General features: G+C 43.7%; 1 protein-coding gene across 1 annotated transcript; it reads right to left on the bottom strand.

The window, feature by feature from the left end:
• Window positions 1-23: 23 nt before the first annotated feature.
• On the bottom strand, window positions 24-12,453 carry LOC8033068 (exosome complex component RRP4). The gene is made up of 8 exons (XM_029971220.3): window positions 12,304-12,453; window positions 11,887-11,988; window positions 11,657-11,792; window positions 9,544-9,609; window positions 3,150-3,218; window positions 2,701-2,868; window positions 692-820; window positions 24-134 (listed from the first exon to the last, which is right to left on the bottom strand). Exons 1-8 carry the CDS (start codon window positions 12,417-12,419, stop codon window positions 57-59), a joined length of 864 nt encoding a protein of 287 aa, XP_029827080.1. The 5' UTR covers window positions 12,420-12,453; the 3' UTR covers window positions 24-56.
• Between the last annotated feature and the right edge of the window lie 412 nt (window positions 12,454-12,865).

The raw sequence follows: 12,865 nt of genomic DNA, 5'->3' as shown, positions 1-12,865 counted from the left end.
GAAAGAAATACCAGCTTCAAACATTTTGGATGAGGTAAATATGTTTTTATTCATTCCTACGTTTCCAGAAGCAGCTTTTGCTTTGTCAAATCTGCAACTTTCTTCATGATTTCAGGTTTCAGAAGAGCGTTTGTCTGGAAGATGAAGTGCACGAGTAGAAACATTTACATGTCGTCCAGGCATTCAAACAGAATGTGCCGTAAGACACCGACCAAGCATGCACCCAAAGTTATGGCACAATTGAGGCAAAATTTCGGGAAGTCGTCGAGTTTGAAAGGCTCAACATTTTTCCTCACTCAATAGGATATCTCATGTCCAGGTGACGTTGCAATGCTTGTGCCAATTCGGTTCCAACAAGTCGACAGTGTGATTTTATAAAGCATACACAAAACTACAAATTGTATTCAACTGATGCACTTTCACTTTCCTCCAAAGGAGAGTACAAAGGTGCTGCCACACAAAATGCATTTTAGAATGCAAAAACCCTGCACACATCCAAAGTGCCCCTATAAAGAGGAATAGAGTATCGTAAACTGCTACTGCACCGAGTCTGTTGCAACAGAACTTTCGATTCAACCCACAAGAACCGAACACTGCAAGATATAAAGACTGCCTGTTGCATGAAATCCTACTATACCGCCAACAAACTGCACACAAAGCGTCGTAGCGAGAGTGAAAGGCCCAACCTCACCTTGTGCTCGAGCGAAACGTCGTAGGCATACACGACGCTCGTGTCGAAGAGCATTACGTGATGCCGGGCGAGGGCCAGCACGCAGTTCCTGACCCGAGCAACCGCCTCTCTCGTCACCTGAGGCACCAGCTACGAGCAGAAAAAGTGCCACACACAAGCTCAGTTCATTCACCCAAAAAGACCGCAGCATACTTTGAAACACCAGGGTGTCTAGCGACCGGGAAAACCGGGAATTGTCGGGGAAATTTTAATTACTGTAAAAAATCGGGGAATTGTCAGGGATATTGTTGAAAAGAGAGCCCAGTCAGAGAAAATGAGCCGGCCGAAATGCCATCGAGTGCCCTGAGCAAAGACTTGAGGACTTGGGGGCAGAAAAATAAGCAATAAATTCTGCTTAGTGCCGAGCGCGGGCTCTGCTGATCCGATGTAGAGTGTGCTACCGAATGCAAATGGAACAGCCGACAAATCCAGTCCAAGCCTTAGATTGGATTGAGGGCGCAACACTAGATTTAGTAGCAAATGAAAAAGCTGCAGACCCCAATCCAATCCAAGCGTTAAGCCGAAAGTATTTGAAAGTGTGCATCTGGCGGCCATGCTGCCATTCGGTTATTCGTGTGTGTGGTTGAGCGTCGTGTTTTCATCACGTTTCCGGAAGCAGCCTCTTTACTGACGATGTCGGTGGCAAGAAAATGCTTGTTTAATCCGGACTAGACGAACCCGAATATTTCGGAACATGCAAGTTGAATTAAGCCCGTGCAAAATGATCCTCGCAGTGCTCAATGCTCAATGCCTTGTGTTGTAATGGTCTTATATATTTAACTGCCTCTACCGTGGTCAGGGAATTCCCCTGAAATTGTTAGGGGAAACCTGGAAAAGTCGGGGAATTTTAAAATATTAATTTGCTAGACACCCTGGATACTCGGCGACTCTAACAAAACTAAATTAAAAGCGCACAATTTGCTCTCCTATCCTCATCTATACTACAGTAAAATACTACAACTTTAAACTTCGGGGTCGACGTCTCGAAAGAAAAGCATGTTTCGGAATAGCTCCTAAGTCTAAACGGTTCTCGCAACCGTTGCAGTATATTTTTAACGCAATAGCGTTTAGGAGCTCGTGTCGCAGAAAATCTGGCGTCGGCATCGATGGCACCACAAAATTCCATAATGCAATGCACGGAGCCACGTGTCACGTCACACATGGCTGCGCGCGCTGCATTATAAGGCATCCCCGGTCACGACGTCACATCCACGTGTGACGTCGCGTGATGCTACCGACTAGACCACGCGCACACACTTGCACGGCCTGGGAATGAGCCCGGGTTTATATGAGAAGGCTTTGCGAATGGGGCTCGATAATGCTATTGCGTTGCACTCTTACAGGCAAAGCTTAAGTGTCCACCAAGTTTGTTTTATTTTCATTTATGGGTGGGGGCAGGTGTTTGTGACAATTGTGTCTTATTCCAACACTTTCAAAATGTTTTTGTGAGTACCCAGATTACACGGGTTTTACTCTTTGCGTCATGCTATTTACTACCTCCAAATTCAAAATGGCTATAGAGAAAACGGAAAATGAAGGCGATGCCGAAACCATGTTCACACTTTGCCGCCCTTTCCACTGGAGTGACATCACACTTGTATAACTTGCATGTCTAGCAGGCAGCCTAAAAAATGCAATACTTTTTGTGCTTGTTTATTTTGTTTTGCTGGCGTGAGCTTAACCAGCATTCATTTCACACCATCAAGCTTTTTGTTACCTGTTGAAAGCAAGCTATACTGCCCCCATATTGCTCTAGACTATAAAACGCAATGTCACGTTTTCAGGATTGCCGATAAACCCTCTCGGATCTAATGTGAAACTTGAATAACTTTGCAAAAAAAAATTATTATGAATTGCAATTTAGGTTGCTGATTCGGATGTGTCTATTAATGTGTCGAACCAATATTGTGGCAAATCACCAACTCAAGATTTCAGCCAGAGCTCCCCTCTAAAAGCGTGGTGTACGGTACCTCCAGGCTCTGTACAAACTTGGTGCCCTCTTCGGAGAGCAGGGGCGCAATCCAGATGTAGCCGTTGTTGCCCAAGATGAGGTGTACCCCGCACGGCAGGTTATGGAAGTGGGTCTTGCAGCGCTTTACCAGAGACGGGGACACCAGCACCAGGGTGCCCTGCCCCAGCTGGAAAGAAGGAACGAACAAACTAATGGATAATGGCATGCACAATGACGCCATGGTTCACCCTCGACCAAGAAAGACGGGGCCAACATCGCTGTTGGAATTGGTTTCTCGATTTGTCATTTGAAGCTTGGGTGTCCGTGAAAACGCAATAGGGTTGACAGAATGCTTCTAAAAAGAGGCTCTACTGTAATACGAAAGGACAAAAAAAACAAGTGCACAGTACTTTTGCCTAACAAAACGAGTGGATCTGGTCGTAGAAATGAGATGGGTGTAACACATACCTTTCCATATTTCAAGCTTCTTGTGTGCAAGGAAAGAGAGCCATCTGCAAACACTGACTGGACCTCTGCCTGATGTTTGTGCCATCAAGGAAAATACTGGAGAGGACACTTTCACAACTTTAAGCCGGGAGTCTACTTGACATTCTTAGACAGCACTGTGCAACCCAATTTACCAGTAAACACTATATAGTGGCCAAATTACTAACTATAATGGAGTGTAGAGTTAGCTTGCTAACTCTATACTCTGTTTATTACTAAGCTGACAGGGCAGAGGAAGCTATGTGTTCGTCAGATCAATCAATTGCCTTCCTTTTACTGCCTGAACACCTCTCTGCATGAGTATGGACACAGAGTCGACTTGATTGGTCCAACAAGCGCATGGCTTCAACTGTCAACAGCTCAGCGTTGAACGGAATATACCTAACATCTTCAACCTCCTTCGAAAATGGCCAGGGACAGACCTGAGTTCTAATAGCTCTGCAACATTAAACCTACTAATACAATGTAAAGGTGACGAGAGACGCGACTGCTTTGTAAGCAATACTCTTGACTCCAACTAAGCAAGCCCTTTTTCATTGTCAGACATTCATTATTTCCACCTAGAAAACATGACAATTAGAAATGAAAAAGAGCAACCAAAATCACTGCCACCTTAGTTGCAATATTCAGTAGGAACACGAGTGACACAAGCATTAAATAGATGTCCCATTATCCTGGTGACCCCTTGTAGTTTTTAGTGTCACTGGTTTACACATGCAGGAGAGGGCCATACCAACCATGACTAGCCTTAATCTACATATTACGGCACGACAGATCTAGTAACCTCATGGCACCTGCAATATTTAAGGTGCAGCCACTCTTTTTTTTTTTCCCCTTGACTCGGACATTAAAGAAATTGTGACAACCACAAAGAATGATTGTTTGATTAACTGTTTATTGGTGCAAGGGCTACCTATGGGCCAAAGTGTGCCAGTCTATGGTGAAGGATGTGTTAAATCTCAGTTAGTCACTACTACTATATTGGCTTTACAGTAATGATGCCAGACCAGATAGAAATAAAGATGTGAAAAGATGATGGTGTGAAATTAATGGAGTATTAGATAAAAGATATACCAGATAAAAAGGAGTGTGGTCTTGTCTTAGAGGGTTTGACCAGGTGTCTAAGATGTGTGGGTACTTTGGGCATGAGTATATAGATATGTGGAGTAGAGAGTGTGGTATGGCAGATATCACATTCTGGGGGTTTCGGAGCGATTCAACAGGTAACCACCGTAAGTAAGGCGTGTATGACCAATACGAAGGCGAATCAAGAGGACATTTTCATGACGCGATAGATTATCTGAGGAGGGCCAGGGGCAGGGGTGGCTGCAATTAAATTACTGTAACTGAATTACAGTAACTAATTACTTTTGAGAGTAATTTATAATGTATCTCATTACTTTTTGATGCCGGCAATTTAGTAATGTAATGAATCACCTTGATGGCGGTAATTGTAATTAAAATCGTAATTACTTTTTGGATATTTTAGGAATGTTTTTTTTCTTTAATTTGTCCGGAAATGAACAAAAAAGAAAGCAGTTTGTGCATTTGCAAACAAAATAAGCTTCTTTCAAAAAAAAAAAGAAAAGATTGAGGTACACTTAAGCATTGTTTGAGTTGTGAATGCAAAAGCATGCAGGCCGCTCGTCCGCTCCCTTTTTCGTCTGCTGCATACTTTTCGTTGCCGGTCAGCGCGTGTGCTCCCATGGTGACCTTGGACGCTCCGCGCTGATGGACAGGCAGTGCCATGGGGTGAGCGGTCATGGAAACTGACGAGCGCGTTTCTTCCTAACTTCGTTAGGGAGAAAAATTTAATGAAATAACTTGTCTTATTTCGTAACATTCGCATATTGCACTAAGCCCTAGGAAACAGCCACACTCACACTTCAGTTGCATGCACGCATTTGGAAGGTCCTGCTTCGGGTCCTTCGTTTGTGTGGGCGTAATATGCCAACGACGGAAGTTTTCTAAGCAGGACTTTATCCTGCAAGACTCGGTTGTAAAAGGCTGCACACTTTTATGGGAAGTTCAACCGCACAAGTAGCATTGCTCGCAATGTTGAGACAAGAAGGCGAAACTTCTCGCATGTCCACACAAAGTTCATAATTAGAAAGACGCGCTCCACTGAAAACGTGCTTCCAGAAAAACACAGAGCCAGTTCCACGACCCATGGAACCACCACGATTGGTAAACACACACATACATTTCTTTGGCATTTTCGAAAAAGAGTGCAGTGTCTCCAACCGAGATTCTACATGTGTGCTATATCCAGTAACTAATATATATATATATATATATTAGTTACTGGATACACACGCATCTTCGCGAGAAAAAGTTTGTGGACAAGAACAGTTCTAAACTTTTCCCTCTAGGTGAATATCTTTGTGGGCAAGAACAGTTCTAAACTTTTCCCTCTGGGTAAGTACGTACGGTTATTTTTGTAAAATATACTTGTAACGAGTAGGCATATCTTCAATTTGCTTCAGCTCGCTCAGTGCCAATTTCGAAACTATGTACTCCTACGAAAACAGGAGATGATTCATTATTGGGACGAAAAGACGGGACGGCAAAAGCGGACCTCAAAAACGGGACTGTCCCGGCCAAAACGGGACGTCTGGTAACCCTAAGTTGATGCTTTCGCATTCATAATGAAAAGGAAAGGAAAAACGCGGTTTTCGTTTGTGGTGGCTGGCTTGTGTGACGGTCGGATTGGGTGCCTTTATGTGCGCATTGCTTGAAGGCATTTTGGGTCGGACAAGAGGGTCGTGCCACCTAAATCCTGCCGGGTTTGTGTTGCTGTGACCAAGAATATGATTCCCCAAACATGGCTTTCGTCCCTTTTGAAGATTATCTTGCCCCGAAATTCACACGAAGAAGACACAGCCCACAGGAATAATCAATAGCAAGGCAATCCGAACGAGGATGATGATGAATCCAAGGACCGATAGCATGTGCAGTAGGTATTTCGGAAAAATATGTGAGCCCACAGCACAGACAGACCCAATGTCAGTCGGTCCGGTTTGGGAGGGCGTGTTGGTTTGCCTTATTTGTCTTTGGTTTTCCCCACTGGCTTGGTGTGGGGTTGACAGTTGTTACTTTGCAAATGCAGAGCAGTGTGTTCTTTATTTTTGTTTAGCTCCTCCTTTAAAATATATGAAACAGTAATTTGAAAGTAATTTCATTACTTATATGCAGTAATTTATAATTGTAATTCATCACTTTCGTGTAGTGGTAACTTGTAATGTAATTTAATTACATTTCAGTCGTTTTTCAAAGTAATGAGTAATGTAATTTAATTACAATAAATTAGTAATTTGGCCACCTCTGGCCAAGGGTATGTGTGAGGTTTGATTGTGTAGAGTCTGTTCTGGGTTTGCTGTTTACATAATAGATTCCATTGTGTCAGCATATGTTTGCGAGCCAAGGCTTTCAAGTCCGCCCTAAGAATGCTTATCGAGGTAACGTGAAGAGCTTGAACATTTTGCGCAGCGGTATCAGCGTTTTCATTCCCTGGGATCTGCACATAACCTGGCACACAGTGAAAAAACTAAATGTATATCCCTCGAGTTGAGTGCTAAGAGAAGTCTTTTAATCTTTGTGATGAGTGGGTGGACGTGGTTTTTAACACTTGATAGTGCCTGTGAAACACTTTGCGAATCTAAGAATGTGATTATATTTTTTACATACCCACACTGCACAAACTTTAGCACTACAAGAATAGCAAAAGCTTCTGCTGTGAAAATAGAAACAATAGTGCCTGTGAAACACTTTGCGAATCTAAGAATGTGATTATATTTTTTACATACACACACTGCACAAACTTTAGCACTACAAGAATAGCAAAAGCTTCTGCAGTGAAAATAGAAACAATGTGTGGAAGTCTATATTGACCACTTTAGCACTACAAGAATAGCAAAAGCTTCTGCTGTGAAAATAGAAACAATGTGTGGAAGTATACTGACTAGTTTTCAGCCCAGTAGTGAATGCACACCAGTGTTGTACGGAACGGCGTGTTCCTTTTAGGAGGAACGAAGGAACGCCGCCGTTCCATTTTGCATCGCTAGAACTGGAACGGTAACTTTTTACATTTTTACGAGGACGGAAGAAGGAACGGCATTCCTTTTTTTTTTCGTCCCATGGGGTCACTTTTATTTTGTTTTTAAACGGGGAATTAAGAAAAATGTTTAAAAAATGAAAGCCGTTTACAACTCCCTGTAACGCCGAATCAGAGCACAGCTCTTGAGGAGGAGGAGGGAAGGGTACTGGGGGTGGGTGGGTCAAGTGACCTCGGGTGGCGGGGGGTCACGTGACCTTGGGGGGGGGGACACGTGACCTTGGGGTGTCACGTGATGTCGGGGAGGGGGAGGGGTCACGCGACGATGACGTCATCAGTGACAATGACGATGCGGATACCGATGATGTCATCAGTGACATCACAGATGACGTCATCAGTGACAATGCGGATGCCGGTGACGTCATCAGTGATGTTACTGATGATGACAATGACGATGCCGGTGACGTCATCAGTGACGTCACTGATGACGTCATCACTGATGATGACGATGACGATGCGGATGACGGTGACGTCTTCAGTGACGTCACTGACGACGTCGACGGGGGTCACGTGACCTCGGGGGGTATCCCCAGGTCACGTGACCCCGGGGGGTCACGTGACCTGGGTGACCCTCGTGAGGGTAACTCTAATACCCATGTGAGGGTAACTCTAGTAACCCATGTGAGGGCAACTCTCGTGACCATCGTGAGGGTAACTCTAGTGACCCTCGTGAGGGTAACTCTCGTGACCCTCGTGAGGGAACTCTCGTGAGGGTAACTCTCATAACCCTCGTGAGGGTAACTCTCATAACCCTCATGAGGGTAACTCTCATAACCCTCGTAGCCCTCGTGAGAGTAACCCTCGTAACCCTGACGAGGGTTACTCACGGTCACGCTGACGGCGACGGCGACGCCGCTCAAGCTGGGAACGGGCACCTAAGAGCTGCGCTCTAAAACATATTTACGAAGAGGAGGATCTCGTTCAGTTCTTTTGTTGCTTAGGGTTTATTTTGTGGGGTCCTCGCTTGGTAACAGTACGGCGCAGGAGAGCTAGTGACCAGTGATTATTTTTTCAGTGCCCGAGATTGCGGCACAAAAATCAGAACATTTGGTCGAAGGAAGAGACAGAAAAAGGGGCGTCACGAACGCAGCTACTTTCCTTGCTTTCATGAATCCTCAGACACCCAGAAATCTAAGGCCGACTGCAGTCATCACTGAACTTCTACAAAGAAACCAATTACACCAAAAGAACAGGTTACTATACACCATATGCACCATTGTGTCCCAAACATTGGCCAGATGCACAAAAATTAACCTTCCTTCTCTGTCCTCTTCTCCCACCTTCAAAATGAACGAGCTCAACCTTCGCAAAGAAGGACTGGTAGTTTCCAAGACTGACCTTCAAAAAGCCCTACCTTCTTCATTTGCTCGTCTTGCTGACAACAGCATCGAGAAACAACTGTTGTTAAGTTTGAACACGGGACTTTGTTAGATTGAAACGTGTGAGGTTGTTGTAAAACGCTCGTGCAATGGGGGTGACAGTATATTTGGCTCGTCTGTATTGTTCACCACGAACGTGACTATGGCAAAACGCTGAGATTTTTTAAAAATACATATATCAACAAATGAAACCTTGCTTCCGCTTGTTTTCTTTTCCTAGCATCCTTCCATCACGGCATTTTAATTCGTATGTTGCTATTTATGGGGATAGATAAAAAAAATGTTTGTTTAATTAATTAAATATTTTAATTAGCAAAATACAAATCTAACGTATATGTAACGACACATTCCATTTTTTAAACTGTAACGGGAACGAGTTCCTTTCTTGCAGATGAAACTTGTAACGGGTACGCGTTCCAAAAATCAAGAGGAACGAGGAACGACACACCTCATGTTCTCCTTACTTTTGGACTTGTCTGCATATATTTCCAAAAAATCTTTGTATCCAACTAGCATTTCGTTAAAAGCCTGTTGGTAAACGATATGTTGAGTTGACGCTTTCCTATATTTCAGCAGACTGAAGTCAAAGTGTGCTTTAGAGTCCTCCCATGGGGACCCCTCCTGGATGGAATGGTAAACTGTTTTAAAATTTATGCCTGCTTTCTCATTCATCGCTCGTAGACGTATGCTGAGCAGAGGGGCAATATCTGTTTTTTTTTGTGAAAAAGCCGAAGGTGCTTTGGATTTATGATGTTCCTGTACCCCTACATGTTCCGGTAGTGAAGCCACCTTTATCCCATAGGAGAGTGAAAGTTTTTACAAACCACAAAAGAAGACAGGCTAAAAGAGAGAGAAAGGATACGCTTATCAGATCTCCTTCAGACAGGTACTGCCGCATGAGCAGCTCATCTTCTGCAGATTTTCTTCTCTGAAAAAAGAAAAAAAAAAAGAAATGTCAGATCTGTTTTAAAGCATGAAATGCTTTTTAACACTACCCCCAATCCTAAAATTTTGTCTCACCGTCTGTCCGTGCATTTGCTGCTAAATTTAGCGGGGAAACTGATTTCATGTGACCTATACACGAATACAGCTTCCCCGCTAAATTTCACGTCGCATGACGTGATGTCACAGGACCTACGGACCAATTCAGTTCCCCTGCTACGTTTAGCGGAAATATTGACATCACGTGACCTATACACTATTAAAAATAGTGTGAAAATACAAGGACACAGAGGAGAGAAACACACAGGACAGGGCACTGACTATCAACTTTCTTATTTTCAAAGAAACAAGAGGTGACTACACAGTGAAAGAAAGAGAATACCCTATGCCCACATGAACAAGATTGTGTTTTTCAAAATAAAAAAAGTTGATACTCAGTGCCTTGTCCTGTGTGTTTCTCTCCTGCGTGTAATTGTATTTTCGTGCTGTCTTTCATCATGCATCTACACCAACTAGCCCAAGTGTCCATTGTAGTAGGCTTTACACCCATTCAGTTTCCCCACTAAATTTGGTGGGAAAATTGATGTCACATGACCTATACACCAATTCAGTTTCCCCCTAAATTTTGTGGGAAAATTGATGTAACATAATCTATACAGAGCAAGTCAGAGAGGTGGGTTTATCTCATATTTTAAAAATTCAACCTCAGTTTTTGTCAGCAGGAGGGAAGGGTTTGAGACGTTGTTTGCTGTGGTCATGGCGAATGACTCTGTGATCTCCCTGCCGAATCTGCTGTTATGCCCCCCCCAGGATTTTTGTTTCATCAAAGAGGGGATGACAGAGTGTACACGAACAGGCATGTATGACTATGGGATGATAGGAATCTGGAGAGGCCTTAGAAACTTCGTTGCGATGTTCCCGAGGTCTGTGATTGGTGCATCTGCAAGTCCAACCTATGTATTAGTGGCTGCAGCTCGAGGGGATGGAGTAAACTTTCTTCTCTTTGCATGGAAGCAACTTCTTTTCATGTTTAACAGTGCAGCTAATCGGAATCCGGTTGTTGTTCACTTGTTGCGGCACGAAAAGACAACATTTGTGTCAAATTTCATTCTATGCAAAGAGAAGAAAGTTTAGTCCATCCCCTTGAGCTGCGGCCACCAATACATAAGCCAGAACGGCAGATGCACCAATCACAGACTCCAAGGAAATCATAACAAAGTTTCTAAGGCCTCTCCAGATTCCTATCATCCCATAGTCATACATGCCCATTTGTGTACGCTTTGTCATCCCCTCTTTGATGAAACAAAAATCCTGGGGGGGCATAACAGCAGATTTGGCAGGGAGATCACAAAGTCATTCGCCATAACTACAGCAAACGTGTCAAACCCTTCCCTCCTGCTGACGAAAACTGAGGTTGAATTTCTAAAATATGAGATAAACCCACCTCTCTGACTTGCTCTTCGCGTTTTTTTATCTTCCCTCCTCTCCTCCTTCCCTCCTGGGTTTAGTCGGCTGCTTGCTGTGGGAATTTTTAATCGTCAGTTGCTAGTGGGAAGATGTGGTTGTGTTGTCCCAGTGTTAATTGTTTATTCTTTCTCCATCCATCAATTCAGTTTCCCTGCTAAATTTGGCATTTGTATCCCATTAGGACTTGATAGCACAGTACTCTACATCAGGGGTCGGCAAACTTTCGCAGCGGTGGGATGAGTCGTCACAAAGCCAACATCAAGGGGACCGGACGCCAATTCCAATGGGGGAGGAGGAATGGCGAAGAAAAGGCAAGAAAGTAGTGAAGGCAACCTCTGCTCAAGTTGGAGATGCCAGACAATCCCAAATCTCAGTGCTTCCTGTTCCCATCTAACCCCATTTGAGGTCAAAACTGCCGTGTGGTCCTTGAGTCTGTCTGAAGAAGCGGCAGGGGCGATGCTTTTCTGGTGTCATGCTGGTGGCCACATAAAACTGCCACGCGTTACATGTTTCTCGAGAATTGTTATTCTTTAGCCACAATGGCAACAAAAAGCTGGCTCGTTTACCAGTTCTCCTCCCGGTAAATTAACTGAAGACAGTAGCAATGAGGCGTTGAGTCGGGACGCCATTTCAATCTTCCAGCGCCTCTGCTGAACCTCCACGATTCGTCCAACAACAACGTCTCCGACTTCACCGTTGTACCTGTTGAGCAATAAAATTGGACGAGCAGTTAGTGTCACGTTTACTGCCTGTTGTGCCTGCATAACGATAAGAATTCGGGACAATAACTTCTCACCTTGTCTTCAGGGGACGTACTGTCACCAACTTGTTCGTCTTCTCCACGACCCCGGCGACAGACGAGAGAAGCTGCTCATTCTCGATGTAAGTGCCGTGGCCTCTTAAAAAAAGAAGAAAAAAAAAAGTATTTTGATTTGTTAGTTAACTATGAACAAGGCGAGCTTGAGTGCGAGAGCAAGCCAGGGACACAAACAGCTCTAAGATACCAAGCTAAAAGAAAAGCGTTTATAAACAAAATATTTGCCTGCCTCCGAACCGCCGGAAACTATTAGTATTATCAGGAAATAATGATAGGTTATGAGAAGTTATGACGATGCAATGCCCACATCCATGTGCACAAGCATGCAGATTGATCGGTGTAGAATTCTTTCAGGACAGTCTGTGCCGTATCAATTTTTGTATCGTCAGCAATTACCTCATAAATCCTGCGTCCGTAGTAATAACGTCGCCCGGTGCCACAATGCCTCTCGGGCGAATATTTTCCGCCGCATTTTGAGGCCGCTTACAAAACAACCGTACGGAAACCGCCATTTTGTACGCGCGCTCGTGGATGCTCAAAACGAGGATGATGATGATGTTCACCAACTTCGGCTTGGAAGCCGGATTAGGCCGCGAGAATCACATCCGCATACACTTCCGGTGCAACCATACCGAAACCGAAACCTCCAGAAAGACAGCCGACTAAAACCTCTATTTAGCAAAAAAAAAAAAAAAAAACACATTTAAAATATATGAAGAAATAGTAAGTAAACAGGCAAGCTGGTGAATATTACACATATAAAAAAGAAACACACACACAAAAAAAAAAAACGGAAATTACGGACGAAGAAGGGACAAGCACAAAACGTCTCAAGATTGAGACGTTTTGTGTTTCTACCCTTTTCCGTCTCTCATCTCCGTTTTTTTTTTCTTTCAAATATGTGTAAAATTATTTGTTGTTTATAAACTTAAAATTAGTTGCTACTAAAAAAAAAAAA

The sequence above is a fragment of the Ixodes scapularis genome, unplaced genomic scaffold (genome assembly GCF_016920785.2).
Source record: "Ixodes scapularis isolate PalLabHiFi unplaced genomic scaffold, ASM1692078v2 PGA_scaffold3__209_contigs__length_174095766, whole genome shotgun sequence".
NCBI lineage: Eukaryota > Metazoa > Arthropoda > Arachnida > Ixodida > Ixodidae > Ixodes > Ixodes scapularis.
This window is presented reverse-complemented; position numbering and strand designations above follow the sequence as displayed.